Source organism: Hemiscyllium ocellatum, chromosome 45 (assembly GCF_020745735.1).
Source record: "Hemiscyllium ocellatum isolate sHemOce1 chromosome 45, sHemOce1.pat.X.cur, whole genome shotgun sequence".
In the NCBI taxonomy this organism is placed as follows: Eukaryota; Metazoa; Chordata; class Chondrichthyes; order Orectolobiformes; family Hemiscylliidae; genus Hemiscyllium; species Hemiscyllium ocellatum.
Window position 1 is genome coordinate 9876793 of NC_083445.1, and position 18847 is coordinate 9895639.

The following is an 18847-nucleotide window of genomic DNA, read 5'->3' on the forward strand; positions in this document are numbered from 1 at the left end:
TATTGGCTAATTAATAAAAGACAGAGAATTGGAATAATGGAGGCATTTTAAGGATGTCGGCCTATAACTAATGAAGTGCCATCGGGATCAATGTTGGGACCACAATTATTCACAATGTATATGAATTTGGATAGGAAAATTAATGTATCAGTGCCTCGTTTGTAGATGACATGAAAATAAGTTGAGAGCCAAGTGGTGAGAATAACACAAAGAATCTACAGGGGAAAATAGGTTAAGCAAGTGGACAAAATCTTGTCAGATGAACTGTAATGTGGAAAATGTGAGGTTATGACTTGTGGCTGGAAGAGTAGAGGAACTGATTTTTTTGTAAATGTAGGATGACTGCAGAAATCTGCAGCATGGAGGGATTTAGGAGTCATCATGCATAAATCACAAAGTTTAGTCCAAAGATGGGCAGGTCAGGTAAATTGGTTATGCTAATTTGCCTTTAGTGTCAGGTGCATTAGTCAGGGATTAGATATAGGGGAGGAGAGTGGGTCTGGGTGGGGTATTCTTTGGAGGGTCAGTGTGGTCATGTTGGGCCGAAGGGCCTGTTTTCATACTGTAGGGAATCTAATCTAAAAAATAGGCAAAATAAATAGAATGTTGGCCTTTATCTCAAATGGAATGGATTTTAAAAATAGGAAAGCCTTGTTAAAACTAGACAAGGCACTAGTTAGACCCCACACCTAGAATACTGTGAATACTTTTGATCCTCTTATCTGAGCAAATATACAGTGATATTGAAGGCATTCCAGAGAAGGTTCACTGGGTTGATCCCAGCTATGGAGGGATTTTCTCATGAAGAGAGGTTTTCTCATGAGGAGAGGTTGAGTAGGGTAAGTCTGTACCCATTGGAGTTTAAAAGAATGAGATGTGACCTTGTTGAAACATGCAGGTTTCTTGGGGGGAATTGACAGGGTGGGTATGGAGAAGTTGTTTCCCCTTTGAGAAAGTCGAGGGCTTTTTTGGAATTAGAGGTCACCCAAATAAGTCCCAAGATGAGGTGGAATTTCTTCTCTCAGAGGGTGATAAATCTGTGGAATTATTTACTGCAGTTGGCTATTGATGCTTAGATCATTAGGTGTATTCAAGTCTGGGATTTTTTACTAGTAAGGGATCAAGAGTTACGGTAATAAAGTGGATAACTGGAGTTGAGGATTATCAGATCTGCAAGGATCTCACTAATTGGCAGAGAAGACTAGATGGGCTGAATCGCCTGCCTTTGCTTCTATGGTTTATGGTTTTATAGAAGGTTAAAGACAGCTTAATAGCGATGTCTGTGTAAGTAGTCCATGAGAGTACATGATTTCTTTGGGAAGGTTTGTGATTTTAGTTTCGTCCCCCTAACTGTGTCAACTGATGCTTGTGCAAAGGGACACAGGCTGCCAACAACTTTTATCAGTTATATCTAAACGAGCTTTTAAATGAAGGTTACCCAGATCAACAGCCAAGTACTTCAGCATAATATGCAATCTTAAACCTCAAAGAACACAAATTACAGCATCTTATGACCACTTGCCCTCCTGTGGTGCTTTGATCTGCACCACGGTGGTAATTGTAGGTTATAGCATGGATTGACTGAGGATTGAAATGCTACTTGTTATCAGCCATTAAGAGTCAGGTACTGTGACAACTTGCAAACCACAGCAATTTGCATTTATATAGCACCTTTAATGCATTTAAGTAGCCCTGGGTGCTATGCAGGGCTGAAATCAAACAAACATTGGCACTGAGTCACACAGAGAGATATAGGGACAAGTGAGTAAAACCTGGAGTGGAGAGAGGTAGACTTTAAGGAGAATCTTAATGGAGGAAAGGAACTGCAGAGACAGCAAGGTTTAAACTGGGAATTGCAAAGACATTGCTGCAAAGCACAACCATCAGAAGGCACATTTAATGCTGATGAACACTGAAGCTGTGTATTATCCTGTGGGCTCCCTGCCAGGGAGTGAATTCCTGGCCTGTCATCCTTTTCGACTATGCAATTTAATAATTATCCACTTTTTTAATTGTTTCGCAAAAAAATTATTATTTTCCATTTTACCTTTGACTTTAATTTGGCTTTCTCTTGCCTGTCCCGCCTCTCCTACTGTAGTATGTCCCTTCCGCAGTGAGGGTCTTCGTCAACAGGACACCGGTCGACACCCAGTCAATACAATAACTCTTTATATCCAAGCACAGGCAACCAGCAATGGTTAGTTGAATGTGGTGGCAATTCTGTAAGTTCAGCCTAGACTCTCGTGGCGCAGTGGTAGTGACTCTACCTCTGAGCCAGGAGGTTGAGTTCAAGTCTCACCCGTTCCAGAAGTGTATTATAACATCCCTGAGACAGATTGGTCAGGAATATATATAGGAGATTGTGAAGATTGCAGATGCTGGAAATCAGATTTGATAAAATGTGGGGCTGGTAAAAGCACAGCTGGTCATACATCATCAGAAGAGCAGAAGAATCAATGTTTCGGGCAGAAAGCGATGAAGGGTCCTGCCTGACACATTGACTCTCCTGCTCTTCCGATGCTGCTTGGCCTGCTGCACTTTTTCCAGGAATATATCTCGAATCTTCAGGGATTTTTGAGGCTCAACTTTAACCGGGGGGGAAGAGCACAGTGGTGTTTCCCAAGAAACTGTCTTTACTGAGAAAGAAAGAGAACTTTTCTTGCAGTACATTAGTCTGCTTCTAATAAAAATCTTGGATGTGACAATCTTTTGACTGACATTCGAGAGACATCCAGTTCAGGTGTGTTCCATCTTCAACAGGCATAGGAAGGAGGGGAGCCATGATACACATTGTAGAGTCAGTAAGACACAGAGTAGCCATTCAGCCCATCAAGGCCAGGTGTGCTATCAGCAATGCAATCCATTCAGTCTTTATTCCTTGCTCCAACCCTGTAGCCCCTGCATGTTTATTTGTCTCAAATGCTCATTGTTATGGACCAGGCCAGACACTCCCCCTTCCCCCCTCCCTCAACAAAACATTTGAAGAAGGTCGCCCAGAACCTAACTTTTCCAGTTGTTTTAAACATTGACTATATTACATTGACTATAACCATACCAATATGCACTATTACATTCTATTTCAGTCAGTTTACTCCTGCAACCGAATGTATCCATTTCCTATCCAAGGTCTCAACAGTGCGTCGGCAGTCATGTTTTCTCATCCTGCCACATGCACAATTTTCATGGAACAGCAAGCTCCATCTAAACAGTCTGGAATTTTTTACCTTAAATTTCTCCACAAACTTCCGTGGGTTATGATCAGTGTATATGATTGTCTCAGACACATTACTGGTAACATACATATTGAAATGTTATAATACAATGCCAAGTTCAAAGTCTCCTTTTCAACTGTTGAATATTTCTGCTGACGAATGTTCAGTTTCTTGGAGAAATATCCAATAGGTCTTTCTATCTTCTCATCGTCTTCCTGTAAAAGCATAGCACCAACATTCACATCACTCGCATTGATAGCCACCTAATTTGGTAAGGCTGATACTGGGCAGTGGTTAACACGGTTTTCAGGCTGTCAAATGCCCTCTGACAGTCTGCTGTCCACTGAAACTTCTTGCCTTTCTTTAATAGTTCAGTGAGTGGAGCAGACACACTCCTAAAATCTGGGACAAATTTCTGATAAAATCCATTCAATCCCAGAAATGGTAGTGCTGCTCTTTTTGTCGATAGTATGGGAAACTCCCCAGTTACCTTTTTTTTGCATTCCATGGGGCCTTTTGTCCATGTCCAATAACATGGCCCAGGAAGGTGACTTGGGCTTTGGCAAATTCACTCTTAGCCAGGTTTATCTTCAAGCCTGCCTCCCGAAGTTGATTGAACAATTCGGAAAAAATCCTTGCATGTGTGACTAAAAATCGCCAAGGCATCAATATATACCACGCAATTGGGTAATCCACAAATTACCTTATTGGTTAGTCCTTGAAATGTGGCTGGTACAAAAAACATGGCTTGAAATTGACACAGTCCATTCGGCGTTACGAAAGCTGAAATTGCTTTCACTCTTTCAGACAGAGGTACCTGCCAGTATCCTTCGAAATATAAATTGCTTGTCCCACCTTTTCAATACAGTCTCTCAAATGTGGAATCAGATAAGCATCAGCTTTTGTAACCGCAGTGACTTTGTGATAGTCCATACATAACCGTTGGGTAACATTTGATTTTGACATCATTGCTATTAAAAAGCTCCAGCCACTGCAATTCACTTCGATTATGTTGTCTTGAAGTATGTGTTCAATCTCCTTTTGAACCTGTGCCAACTTTAGAGGGATAAGTCTATAAGGATACTGCTTAATCGGAACAGCATTTTCTGTATCTACATCATGCATAATTAGGTTAGCAGTTGCCAGTTTGTTTCCACATATCTCCCTATGTGATAGTAATAACTCTTTCAGGTCATTTTGATTTTCCTCTGGAAGGTAACTCAATAATTTATCGCAATTTTTGACAAGTTCCTCATTGTCTAATTTAAATTTAGGAATGTCCAATTCAGAACCCTCTGAACTTGGTTGTTCACTCTGTCTTGTAAGTAGTAACACAGTCTCCTTTTGCTTTCCTTCCTTGTCAAAGTAACCTTTTGAGCATATTCATATGACACACTCTGTGAGATTTCTTTCTGTCTGGAGTCCTTATTAAATCCTTCCCCTCACTCAATCTCCTTTGAACTTGATAAGGTCCACTAAACATTGCTTTTAAAAGGTTCACCTATCACTGGAAGTAACACCAACACTTTATCTCTGATGGCAAAATTGTGAGTTTTTGATTTCTTGTTTGCCTACTGTTTCATTGTATGCTGTGATACTCTTAAATACTGCCTAGCCAACTCACCCACTCTATTTAACCATTCCCTAAAATTTGACACATAGTCCAAATATGTGGTCTCTGAATTATAACTTACCAATTTCTCCTCAATCAATTTTAGCAGTCCTTTCACTTCATGCCCAAAAAACAATTCAAATGGACTAAATTTGGTTGATTCATTTGGTGCATCTCTGATGGCAAAAAGTATAAATGGAATTCCTTTATCCTAATCATCTGGATAGTTTTGACTATAAGTCCTCAACATGGTCTTTAATGTCTGATGCCAACTTTCTAGCACTCCCTGTGATTCTAGATGGTATGCAGTAGATTTCAATTGTTTTATTCCTAAGCTGCCCATAATGCCCTTGAATAGTTTTGATGTAAAGTCTGACCCTTGATCTGGTTGTATTTCTGTGGGTAGTCCATCTCTAGTGAAAAATTTGAGTAACTCTTCTACAAGCCTATTAGCTGTGACATTGCATAATGGAATGGCCTCTGGAACTCTAGGTGGACACATCCATTATTGTCAACAAATACTGATTTCAATTTTTTGCTTTCGGTAGGGGTCCTACGCAATCAATTAAAACTCTTGTAAAATGTTCCTCAAATGCAGGAATAGGTATTACAGGTGCAGATTTTATTACTGCCTGTGGTTTTCCAATTATTTGACATGTGTGACATGTCTGGCAAAATTCAATTATACCCTTGTGCAGTACAGGCCATAAAAATGTTTTTGTATTTTAGTTTGTGTTTTTCTTACCCCTAAATGACCTCCAGCTGGTATTTTGTGCACCACCCACAACACCTCCTTTCTATTACCCACTGACAATACGATTGAACTTCTATCCATTTCTCATCTACCTGAATATGTGATGGTCTCCATTTCCTCATTAAGACATCATTTTAAAGATAATAACACGCAGGGATACGTTCAGGTTCTTTCTCTCTATATGCTTTTTTTATATAATTGCTTTAGTTTTTCATCTTTCTGCTGTAATTCAGTTAATTCCTCTGAGCTAAAGATGTCTACCTTATCATCCATCTGCTCCTGATTTGTCTCAACTGTTTGATCAATCAGGGTCTCTGCTAATTCCATTTCAACCTTTTTATCTGTAGTCTTTGATCTCTCCTGTTTCAACTGGTGACTTTGTGACCTCATTACCCCATGGTCAGGAAAAATCCTAGGATACGCTTCCTGCAATATCTCAGTTGCCTGATTTAACACTGGCTTTTCAACCACAATAGGCAGCTCTCCTACCTGTGAACCAGCTAGATCGTTAGCAAGGACAAGTTATATTCCTGGAGCGGAGAGCTTTTCCAGTACTCCTACCACTCTTCTCCACTCTTCACTCTATCCTCGCTCTACATAATTGAGGTCTTCTTGTCTCATCGTGAATTCCCATTACTAGCACATTCTCTGGCACTAGTCCTTCAGAGGTACATCTTTCGACATCAAAGATTGAGAAGATTTTGTATTTCTTAATATTGTATCTCTTTACCCGATACTCCTGCCCTTTGTGAGTAAATTGTACCTTTGCAGGTATATGGTTTAAGAAGATCTGGCACTTCCTCCTTAACCAACCTCCAACCAGCTTGTACATTCTGATGCAGCTTTTTAACCTCCATTGTGTTTTCTGTTACCACTCCAACAAACTTCACTGGCTTATCCTGTTTTTCTATATCTGGCTTCTCAGCGTTTTTTTCTAACTCACCAACACTGCGATTTCACGTGGCCTACTTTATTGCAGTGAAACCACCGTAGCTTTTTAACTTCTCTTTCCCCTTCAAGAGTTTCCTTTTTACTCCATGGTAAGTTATCTTTATGATCTTCATGGAGATCTACTTTTCCCTTACCATGTGAGGATTTCTCTTTTCCCCCAATTTTTATTCTGTCGTGGATTGAGGTTGATGGTAGAAGCCAAACTTTGATTTGTGGACCAACTCATAATCATCAGCCATTTCAGTTGGTAATCTTGCCATTTTAACTCTTTGCTCTTCCACATGAGTTCTCACTACCTCAGGAAGTGAAGTTTTGAACTTCTCCAAAATAATCGTCTCTCTCTAAGAGCGTCGTAGGTTTGCTCAGTGTTTAATGCACTTATGCGCCCATCAAAATTACTTTGTTTGATCCTTTCAAACTCTGTGTAGGTTTGACCAGGGTCCTTCCTTAGTTTCCTGAAACGGCTTTGACACACACTCATTTGCACTTAAGATAGCTTTTCTTCACCTCCCCCATTTGCCCCAGGTACCTCCTCTAATAGTGGTGCAAATGCCTTACTAGCTCTACCTGCAAGTTTTATTTGGATCAACAAAACGCACATAGTCATTGGCCGCTGCATTTGTTTAGCCACCTTCTCAAATGAAATGAAAAAGGCTTCTATATAAGTCTCATCAAATTTAGGCAATGCTTGAATGTACTTAAACAGATCCCCACCAGGTTTTTGTCTACCATGGGTTTTGCCCATCCTCACTCTCTTCCTCACTGAGTTTACCTTCAGCATTCATCTCCATCCTTTTAGGCACCTTTCCTGTCTAAGTGCCTATTTATGAGATTCAACACCCTCCTCTTTCTTCCTTTCCTCCCTCTCCTTTTCTCTTTCTTCTCTCTCCTTTTCTTTTTGTTTGCTAGGGTCTTTCATTCTTTTTCTCTTTCCCTCTGCTTTTAATTATAATTCAAACGGTTTTCTCTTCCTTCTTCTTTTGCCTCTAACTCAAACTGCTTCATTTTCAATTGAATTTTAGCCATCTCCAAAGATTCTGATGGTGTTTCCAGCAAATTTAAACGCTGAGTTTATTGCTGTAATTATCTCACCTTTTTTTTTCTGAATGAAGGTAACTCCAATTCCAGCTTGCCTGTCAATTCCAGCAGCTTTGCCGCGCTCACCTTTTGTAAAACCCCAAAGTCACTTCTTCCACCACCAGAAAACTCTTACTGTCTGAAAGAGCTGGTAAGTGGAAAAGCCAGGGAGAAAATTGATGTACAGAGAGATCTGGGTACTCAGGTCTATTGTACCCTGAAGGTGGCAACGCAGGTCGATAGAGTGGTTAAGAAGGCATACGGCATGCCTTCCTTCATTGGACAGGGTATTGAGTACAAGAGTTGGCTGGTCATGTTACAGTCGCATAGGACTTTGGTTCAGTCACATTTGGAAGTCTGCATTAAGTTCTATTCACCACATTACTAAAAGGATGTGGATGTTTTGGAAAGAATGCAGAGGAGGTTCACCATGATGTTGCCTGGTATGGAGGGTGCTAGCTATGAAGAAGGGTTGTGTAGATTAGGATTATTTTCATTATAAAGACAGAGGTTGAGGGGGCACCTGATTGTGATCTACAAAATCATGAGAGGTATAGACAGGGTAGATAGCAAGAAGCTTCTTCTCAGAGGGGGGGGATTCAATTACTCGGGCCACGAGTTCAAAGTGAGAGGGGAAAAGTTTAAGGGGGATATACGTGGAAAGTTCTTAATGCAGAGGGTGGTTGGTGCCTGGAACGCGTTGACAGCAGAGGTGGTAGAGGCGGACACAGTAGTGTTATTTAAGATGTATCTAGACAGATACCTGAATGGGCAGGGAGCAGAGGGATGCAGATTCTTAGAAAATGGGCGACAGGTTTACGTAGAGAATGTGGATCGACCCAGGCTTGGAGGGCCGAAGGACATGTTCTTGTGCTGTAATTTTCTTTGTTCTCTTCTTCTCTTTGTATACCAAGCACTGATTAAACCAACCAAATGCAGCATTTGGAACAAAAGACGCTAACACTTACCACTCATTGCCTTTGAGTCCAACAACCTTAATCCCAATTCGGAACTAAAGAACAAATCCCACAAAGAGCCCCCAGTCTATTGTGGACCAGGCCAGACCCCTTCAAAACATTTTAAGAAGGTAGCCCAGAACCTAACTTTTCCAGTTATTTTAAGCAGATGTAAGGTGAATATTCCAGGAACAATGCAGCTGGTCAAACCACTCAATTTTAAACAAAACAGAATTTATTTACATACGAACAAAAGAAAACCAAATTTAGAATAACATAACTTTTGAAAACCCAACTGACACGAAAATGCAACTTAGCAAAGAGCTATTCTGATTTCCTGCAACATCCCATAAATCCCTCGGCAAAAACATAAATTCAAACACAGGTTCTTACAGGAGAGAGATAACACAGAGAGGATCAGCATGGGCCGTTTCTTATTTCCCCCAACTAAAACTAACTCAAAACTAGAATAAACTCTGAACTGGGAGAACTGGCCATTCCCCTTTCATTGTATAATTTTTTTTGTACACATTTCCGCACCTCTGCCTTTACGATCCCTCTAAAAAAAATTACCAAGGACAGAATAACCTTGTTAAAGGAGCAGCATGATCACACCATCCAACTCCCCTCTTGTAATAAGTGATCACTTCTGCTTCCAATACTTTTGTAAGCAGCAATCATTAATCTTTGCTGCTTACAAAAGTTTTTCCTTACTGTGTTGGTCTTGTCCAAGATTTTCAATTTGCGTCCCCACACCTTTGACTGTCAGCCAATGTGAACATTTCTTTATCTGTCTCATCTAAACCTGCCATAACCTTGTGCACCTGTTGGATGGGTGTGGGAGGCGACTCTGTTTGCACAGGTATGGAGTAGAGTGTGGGAACGTGACTGACTGCAGACTGTCAACATGGACCTGATAGGCTGAATGGGCTTCCTCTCTACCTTAATGACTCTGATTCTGTACCCCTCACTCCCATAGCCCTGTAACACGATCTTCTGTTGGAGAGTCACAAGGGATAAACATGGGAACAGCAGTAGGCCATTCAGCTTGAACCTGTTCCACCATTCAATAAGATTATGGCTGATCTGTAGCCTAACTCCGTCAGCCAATGAGAGCAACGTTTCTATATCTGAATCAATTAAACCTGGCATAACCTTGTACACATGTTGGTTAGGTGCAGGAGGTGACTGTGTCTGCACAGGTGATGGGGTGGAGTTTGGGAATGTGACTGACTGCGGAGAGTTCGCATGGAATCGATAGGCTGAATGCTCTTCCTCTCTGCTTTAGTCTACATCCCTTGACAAAAATGATCTGTCTCAGATTTAAAATTAACATCAGACCCAACATCTTTGTGGAAGTGAGTTCCAAATATCTACCACCTTCAAATCCATGCCATCTGGAATCAGATTTTCTGGACTGCTCTGATCCCCTTCTTGTGATTAAAATCAGACGAGGAGAACTAATGGCCCAAACACTCTCCAGAAAGGAACTTAACTTCGGTGTGACGTGATGTGATTTGTGCCTCCGTATTCCAGAGGTTCATCATTCCAGAGGTTCTTCATTTCCTGGGAATGTCCAGTCTAACTCCCCCAGGATTGGCCAGGAAGTTCCAGGAATGTAAAGTTAACCCCCAGGGCACTGCTGTGAATAGGTTCAGGGAATAAAGAAAACTATGGTGGGGTTAGGGATGGGGTTGGTTGCAATTAAGTTATCGTTTTCTGAAAACCTTTTTCTTTCCACACTTCTGTTTACCAGTCGAGACCATGGGCAAAAATTTAATCAAGCATCATCCAATTGGATAAGAAAGACTCTTTATAGGCTTTCCCAAGCTGCAGGAAAGCAGGGCAGAGTGAAGACAGGCACGGTGATCAGTGGGCAAGAGTGTAGGGACAGGTGGCAATTTGGAGGGTAGAGGCCATGGGTCCACACCTCTAGGACTGCATTCCCCACCCTGGGAGTTGGCAATCTGCTATTTTGATGCCCCTCCATAGTTGGCACCTTTCATCCACCACCCCCATCAGCCACATGTGATATAGAGACAGTTTCATTGTCCTATCCATCACTGTACTGACCCTGCAACAATGCAGAATGAATAGCAACAGTCTGGGTCAAGGGCACTGTGCCCTCAAAACTTAAAATAAAATAGTATCAGTGAGAATACTTTTTATATGTACGAGAATAAATGGGTGAGGAGTGATGAAAGTAAGTATCTATTTATGCTGTATTGAATAATTTTTTTTAAAAAAGCACTACTTTTAAGTGTATTGAAATTAGAATAAAAGAGTAAAGTTTAGTGCTCATTGTATGTGTGTATGTGTTCACCTTTGTATATATTAATCTATTCATTGTTTGTTTTTCTGATAGGGTCTAGCCTGCTCTACTCTGACCTGTTGTTGCAAATTTATGACCCAGCTGTTGCAAATCCATTTCTCTTGTGTACCACTTCTCTCCTTCATGGTTTTGAAAAGAACAGGAACAAAATAATAAATCTTGACCTCTGTGACTTAGAGAGTATCATGGAATTCTGCTTCCCCCATGTCTACACATGCCATGCAGTAGTGTGCCAATGGACTGCACCAACCTGCCATATTCCTGTTTTATTACCATGTATGAAAAAATTGGGCTCCTTCAAATCCTATTTGGAGAGGTGATAGCCAAGTGATACCATTGCTAGACTGTTAATCCAGAGACCTATATTCTGGGACCTGGGTGCAAATCCTGCCATGGCAGATGGTGGAATTTGAATCCAGTAAAAGTCTGGAATTAAAAGTCTAATGATGACCATGAATAAATTGCCAGTTGTCAGGAAAATCCCATCTGGTTCACTAATGTCCTTTAGGGAAAGAAACTGACAAATCTGGCCAAGTCTGGCCAACTTGTGATTCCAGACTCACTGCAATGTGGTTGACTCTTAACTGCCCTCTGGGCAATTGGGAATGGCCTAGCTTCAATTCTGAGGAAAAACACTTCCACCTCGCTCACAGTTTTCTTAGGCCACTTAAGCAGGCCGTTCAGCCCATCATGTGTATGTGCCGATCCCTGAGAATGAGCAACTTACTCTGCTGTGTTGCTGTCTTCACCCTGTAACCCTGCGCACTGTTCCTGCTCAGTCCCACTGTCCTGTCTCGATGAAAACTTGCCTCCGGCACACCATTAGACACAGTGACCCTGACTCGCTGTGGAGGGTGAGAAAATTCAAACAGGACTGGTGGTTTCTGCCACTCAGATAGGGTCATGATTACGGGATGGGATGAGGCTACTCCACCCAGAGTGACACTAGCAATGCCACAGGAGTAAGGTGAAAAGTTAAGGTTAGGCTTAGCATTTGGGTTAGGCTTAGGAGTAACCATTGGCTTGTTCATACAGCATTGGGTTAAAATGCATTGGGTGTTAGTGGTCAAACTCTTAGCAAATATCCATGCCAGAAGTAGGAAAACACGTTAGCGAAAAGAAAACAGAACCACTTTAAGCCTCTATTCCTGATGAATGTCAAAATATGGAAAATGTCTAGATTGTAGAGTAAACTCAAGCCTACTCCACATTTCTCCTGTATAATGCCATCTGCTCCATTCCTGACCTCTGTGGTTGTCAATGGGGATCAGCGGGGAAACTAAGCTGAGCTGTATAACCTTGCAGTGTCTGTTCAGCACAGTGTATGTGGAAGTAAACCACAGAGGCGAGGGTGTATTGCTCTATAAATAGTCACCAAGTTGTGGACGTAGTGAAATATCGACGGGATAACGCTGTGTGCAGCAATGATGCTGATCCCACTGACGGTGCGAGGTTCCTGTTCGATCAGCATGCCACTTCACTGGCACCAAGAGCTGTTAAAAGGACCACTGCTACACGCAGTGCCCTGGCAGCATTCAGAACAGAGAAGCACGAGGTGCTGTTATCATTCATCTCTGGTGCTAATGTTTGTTTTAACAATTGTTCGACAAATGAAACACATTTGCATTTTGGAGCACAGTGATTACAGAGTGACTACACAGACTATTTACCCACAACTGTACACAATACATTGACATGCCTATGGCAATATCACCATAGTCCCACTGTCTCATTAGTGGTGGTTTAACCTGAAGGTCACCACATCCCAAGCTAAGGACTGTCCTTCATGGTAATTTCAGTTGGTTTAGAAATTGAACCCATGCTATTGGCATCACTCTGCATTGCACACCAGCCACCCAATTCCCTACATACATGTATACACACACAGACACGCACAATGTGCACACACACATAGACACAAACACACCTCTAACCACACTTCCTTATACTGACACACTTATACTACATTCAAACTACATTCACTGACACGTACACACTCTCATGCACATATGTATAAAGCTTAGCATGCAATGACACTCTACACATGCTCAGACACACCCGCTTATACACCTATATACACTGACACACCTGCATACACTCACTCAGAGAAAAATGCACCTGCCTACACCAATAGCCCTACATACTTCTATATAGACCTACCAATTGCTGCATGCATTGACACACCTACATAGCCTCACACACACTTACATATCCCTACGCACACTGAATTTCCTACAGAAATCACAACAGCACACACAAACACACTCCTCTACATGCTTACATGTATTGATTCGCCACCGCATGCATCAACACACCTATGTACATCTACAGTCACAAACTCATACACATTTACAAACCAATATATATTTACATATGCTATGCACAGACACTTGCTCATGTACATATATAAATCTTCTCAAGGACTTCGAAGATGATCTGCATTCTGTGTTCCTAACTGCAATCCCAGAATTGTGCCACATTTCTGAAAGTGATGACAGGTCATCTACTTGAAACACTAACCTGTTTCTCAATGCATTTCATTTTATTTCAGTTTTCCAGCATCCTCGACATCTTTCTCCTGATCTCTACACCCTCCCACTGAATTCTGAGTGTTTTGAATTCCTCAATCACCAGAATAATTATTGCAGTGCAGTAGGAGGCCATTCAGCCCATCATCTCTGCACTGGCTCTATTATCTGTGATGTAACGCCAATCTCCTGCATTTTTCCCATGGCCCCATAGCATCACCATCTAAAAGAACACCCAATGTATTCTTGAATGACTCCATTGAACCTGCCTCCACCACATTTCCACTTCAAACCCAAGTACTCGCTGTATGAAAAAGTCTTTTCTTATATCACCCTTGCTAACCTTTCTAAATCTAGCCTCCATGCTTTAGGAAGGATGCAAGGCCTGAGGGAGGATGTGGAGGAAGTAAGATCAGAATTAAGGAATTTGGTTACATAGAGACGTGAAGCTGGGATTGTTCTCCTCTGAGCTAAGCAGGTTAAAGAGTTTTATTGGATGTGGTTATCACTGGCAAGGTCAATATTTGTTGAACATTCCTAATTGCCCTAGAACCAAGTAGCTTGCTGAACCACTTACGAGAGCAGTTAGGAGGCAGTCACTTTGACATGGGTCTGGAGTTACCTGTAGGCCAGACCACGGAAGGATTACCCTAAGGGATGGTAATAGATCCAGCATGTTTTTTTTTAACAACAGTCAGTAATAGGCTTGCAGTTACTAATTTTCAATTCCAGATTTGTTAATTGAATTTAAATATCATGGTGGGATTTAAACCAAAATCCCCAGTAGATGAATCTTGGGCCTCAAGATTACAAATGCAGCATGGTGGCTTAGTGGTTAGCATTGCTGTCTCACAGCACCAGGGTCTGAGGTTCAATTTCAGCATTAGGCTGACTGTCTGAGTGGAGTTTGCACGTTCTTCCCCTGTGTCTGTGTGGGTTTCCTCCCACAGTCCAAAGATGTGCAGGTCAGGTGAATTGCCCATTGTGTTAGGTGCATTAGTCAGAAGGGGTGGGTGGGTTGCTCTTTGGAGGGTCGGTGTGGACTTTTTGGGCTGAAAGGCCTGTTTCCACACTGTAAGGAATGTAATCTAACAACATCACCACCATATCACCATACAACCATCTCAAAGAGGTTTGATAGAGGAGAGAGGGAAAAAAGCATTTCCAGTAGTAAAACAATGAGGAGCCTTAAAGGACAACAACTTAAGACATCAGGGGGAAAAAACTGATGGGAGTTAGGGGAGGGGATCATGGAGTATTGTGCGGCTCAGAGAAGAGGATGGTGGAAGAACGATGAAAAGATTTTTTTACATTTTGTCACACAACAGGTTATGGTGCTCTGGAATGGGGGCTGATTTAAAAGTGACTTTCAAATGGGAATTTGGTAAATACCTAATGTGGAAGAACAAAATGCAAAGCAATGAGGAAAAATGCTGGGTCATGCTGGATAATGGAACTATTTGCTTCATTCTTTCAACAAGTCCCCACAAGGATGATGGAGTGAATGGCCTCCTTCTGTTCTGTAAGATTCTTGGCAGAACATTTTCCCAGAATTTGTACCCAAAACCGTGACTTCATCTCAACTTAAATGTTTTTCCTTGGGGCTCCCTGCATTGTGGGTCATAATATTCCTAAAGCTTTGCAATGAAAGTGAAATGTACCACACGGCCAGTGAAAAACCAACATCTATGTTTAACAAACTGCACTCCAGAGGGCAGTAAACTAATGTCCAAGCTTCCTTTGTGCCTCCATCTATCATTTCAACAATTTGGAATTAATTTGACAGGAGTAGCAAAATATGAGCAAGTTTTAAGTTCTCCACCGGAAGATAATGCAGGTTTTAGACATAACATTTTCGCTGCCCTGACATTGCTTAATTAAAACCACCTGCGGAAAGGGTTAAAACTCTGGTCTCAAACTGCATCAGAATGTTTATAACCTCAGCACCAAATTTAACCCCAGAATGACCTCTCGAACCTGTACTCTCTCCATTGCAATGAATATTTCTAGATTAGTCAACTATCTGACAGAACTCCTCATCCCTCATCTTTCTCTTCATCCAAACATTGCCTTCACTCATCTTATCTTCAGATGGGAAAACTCTTTGCTAAAACATCCCTCCCCATTCTGCTTCCCAGCGTGTGGGAGTTCAGCTCACCATCTCCTTTAGAGATATCCTACTAAGCAAGCACTGGGCATTCCCCAGTCTCCCAGTTTTCTACGTTTGACTGAAGGTTATCTGAACTGTTAAAGGAACAGTTCAAAGGAGATTAGGATTTTTCTAAATGCAAATTTGGGTTATTGGTACAGCAATGTTCCAACTATTTGCTCAATTATTGTTGGCCACATTCGCTCCTCATTATTTCCTGGCTCTGGCGAACCCTTTCTCAAGTCCCTAATACTGGAGTAACTGTGAGTCTGCATTTAAGGCTCTTCACCTAAAATGACAGATTTGCATTGATATAGCAACATCAGAATGCCCTGGAGCACTTTACAGCCAATCAAATACTTTTGACATTTCGCTGCTGTTATAATGGAGGGAACACAGCAGCCAATCCGTGGACAGAAAGCTCTCACGAGCCAGAGCGCCACAATGTAGGAATGGGGTTAGGCCATTCCGCCCATCAAGCCTGTTCTGTCATTCACTGGGAACACAGCTGATCAGAGCCCTAACTCTATACACCGGCAAGAGAAACAAAAATTGCTGGAGAAACTCTGTGTGAAGATAGAGAGAGAGAGAGAGCAAGCAGAGTTAATGCTTCAAGTCCAGCGACCTTTATTCAGATTCTCCCTTTGTCCTGTGTCTCTTAAAGCCGTTGCTTAACCAGAATCAGATTTAAAACTAACAACTGATCTGGCATTCACTACCATTTGTGGGAAAGAGCTCCAAACCTCTACCACTCTTCATGTGTAGAAATGCTTCCCAACATCTCACCTGAACAATCTAGCCTAATATTTAAGGTGTGCCACCTTTTCTCAAATCATTGGAAATCATTTATCTTGATTTACGCTTTCTTTTCCTACCATTTCCAATGACCAGACAATCTGTTTTTTGTGATGCTGATTGAGGGGTAAATATCGTTCAGGATACTGGGGAGAACTTCCCCAGTGGTGCCACAGAACACAGCAGTTTGATGGCTTGGCTAAAGGAGGGAAAGCTCCTGGGGCAGGGTTAGAATGTCAGCTTGGATGCTGTCACAAGAATTGGATTTGGAAACCTATCACCCCGTGACTCAGTCACTCAAGTTACACTGCATTACGTTGGGGAGGGGATGGCCCAGGTATTATCACTGGACTGTTAATCCAGAGACCCAGGGTCATAGGTTCAAATCCCACCACGGCAGATGGTGGAATTTGAATTCAATAAAAATCTGGAATTAAAAGTCTAATGATGATCGTGGAACCATTGTCAGAAAAAAACTCATCTGGTTCACTAATCCCCTTTAGGGAAAGAAACTGCCATCTTTACCTGGTCCAGCCTACATGTGATTCCAGCCCCACAGCAATGGCGTTGACTCGTAACTGCCCTCTGGGCAATTAGCGATGGGTGTTAAATGTTGGCCTAGCCAGTGATGCCCTCATCCCATAAATGAATAAATTAGAAAGAAAATACAGACCCAGCTCAAACCTAGGAAAGACTAAATTAGGTCCATTCTGCTTTTAGTTTGAAGCGTTCTGGACCCTAGGGTTCTGTGAATCGATCTGCTGATCCTTCACATATTCCCACAATCTGCTTGCAATCCTGATTACCCCGCAGTGGAGTCTGATTTCTAGAGATGCCTTATTCCTGTTTAAGCCTCTAAATTATGGGCAACCTATTGACAAGAGCGAAGTGGCAGATAAATTGTTTGATCTCGCAATTAGTCTGAGTGAAGACATGTGTCCTGTCAGCGTGACTCCTGAATGTTGTGGCAATTTTTCTTTGCCTCAAGGTGGTGAAGGTGGGGGGAAGGAAGAAAACGTGAGAATTGCTCGAACCAGGCATCTGTGAATCAGTTCTTGGGGGAGCTACAGACAGACTTGATTGACAGTTCTGCACCTCAGACTAGGAATAAATACTTCACGATTCTGCATCACATTTAGTTTTCAGAGGTTCACACGAGTCGTTGTTACCATAATAAGGCCCAGTGTAAAATCCTCAATGGGCTATCATTCCAGCGCCCAGAAAGAAAAGCAAGCATTCTGAATTCTGTCAATTTGATCATTTTGCTTCTGCATAATTTATTGTCAGGTATCAATCTCGATTGGAAAGTTTAACCTTCACTAAATGCTCTATCTGTTTTCAGGCCAATTTAAAGAGTTTGGGAGTGTACAGTGGTATCACATACCATTACCAGTTTGGAGTGGTGTACTGTTTGTTCTGGGTCATATTTATCCAGATTGTTCATGCATTTAGCCTGGGTTTGGTTCCTTGCGGGTTGACTGTGGCCCAAATGGCAGGTGGAGTCTTCCCTGCGTGAACATTGCACTCTTCATAAGTAGAGGTTCAGAATGCATCTAATAATGTCCTTTCACCATTACCATAATTTGCCGATGCCAAATGTATCACTCAGTTTTAAAAAGTTAATCCATGGGTCTTTGGGCATTGCCGGCTTTATCTGCGAAACCCATATCTGGTGAACAAATGAGATAAAACTGAGGGATGGAGAATAGGAATTGTACCCTTGTGATTTCCTAACTTCCTTTACTCCACTACTAGTGGCTGTGCTTTCGGACACCTCTCCTGCTTTATGCTCACTGTCTATTTTTTATTTGATATGCTCCAAAAATGGGACTGTTACTGTGATAAAGGCATTGGATAAATGTGAATAGTTATTGTGACAGAGCTCCAGTACCTCACTGGGTCACGCTGAACCCTGGAAATGGGATGGTCCTGGTGTGGCCCTGACAAAGGGTGCAGCTAATGTTGTCTCCTGAAGGTGGTGGCCTCTCAGGATTGTCCTGTTGTGTGTCATTTTACTCCAGCCTTATTTCATTTTCCAGTAACTTTCTTTTCTCTCTCATCAGGGCATTTGAATTTCCAAGACTGTTTTATTACATCTGGAGTTTTTAGCGTTTCTGAACTTGTGAGAGTGTCGCAAAGTAAGTATTGATCGGTTTGATTTGGAGATTCTTGCATTTTGTTTTAAAGTTTTTTGTTATTGTGTCGAATTATCACAGTTTATTGGCACCTTACGTAGGTGATGTGATAAAGGTAATGCAATATTAATTCCGAACCATCAGGTAACATGCCATCATGATATAACCAATAAATCTGGAGTGAAAGAGTTTAATAATGCTGAGTAAAAGGGAAGTATACAAAATGGAGAATGTATAGGGACAGTGAGAGTAATGCAGAGATAGTGTGAGGGGTCATTCGATCTGTAGATGGGTGACGGGATCAGAGGAGAGATTGGTTAGGTTGGACCTGTACTGATTGGAGATT

The 18847-nt window shown here is 41.7% G+C and overlaps 1 protein-coding gene across 1 annotated transcript in view; it reads left to right on the plus strand.

The window, feature by feature from the left end:
* Positions 1-18847, plus strand: part of nfixb (nuclear factor I/Xb) — a 425963-nt gene that overhangs the window by 313157 nt on the left and 93959 nt on the right. Inside the window, exon 5 of the mRNA XM_060855041.1 lies at positions 18430-18504. Within this exon, the coding sequence (XP_060711024.1) occupies positions 18430-18504 (75 nt within the window). The remainder of the gene's footprint in view (positions 1-18429; positions 18505-18847) is intronic.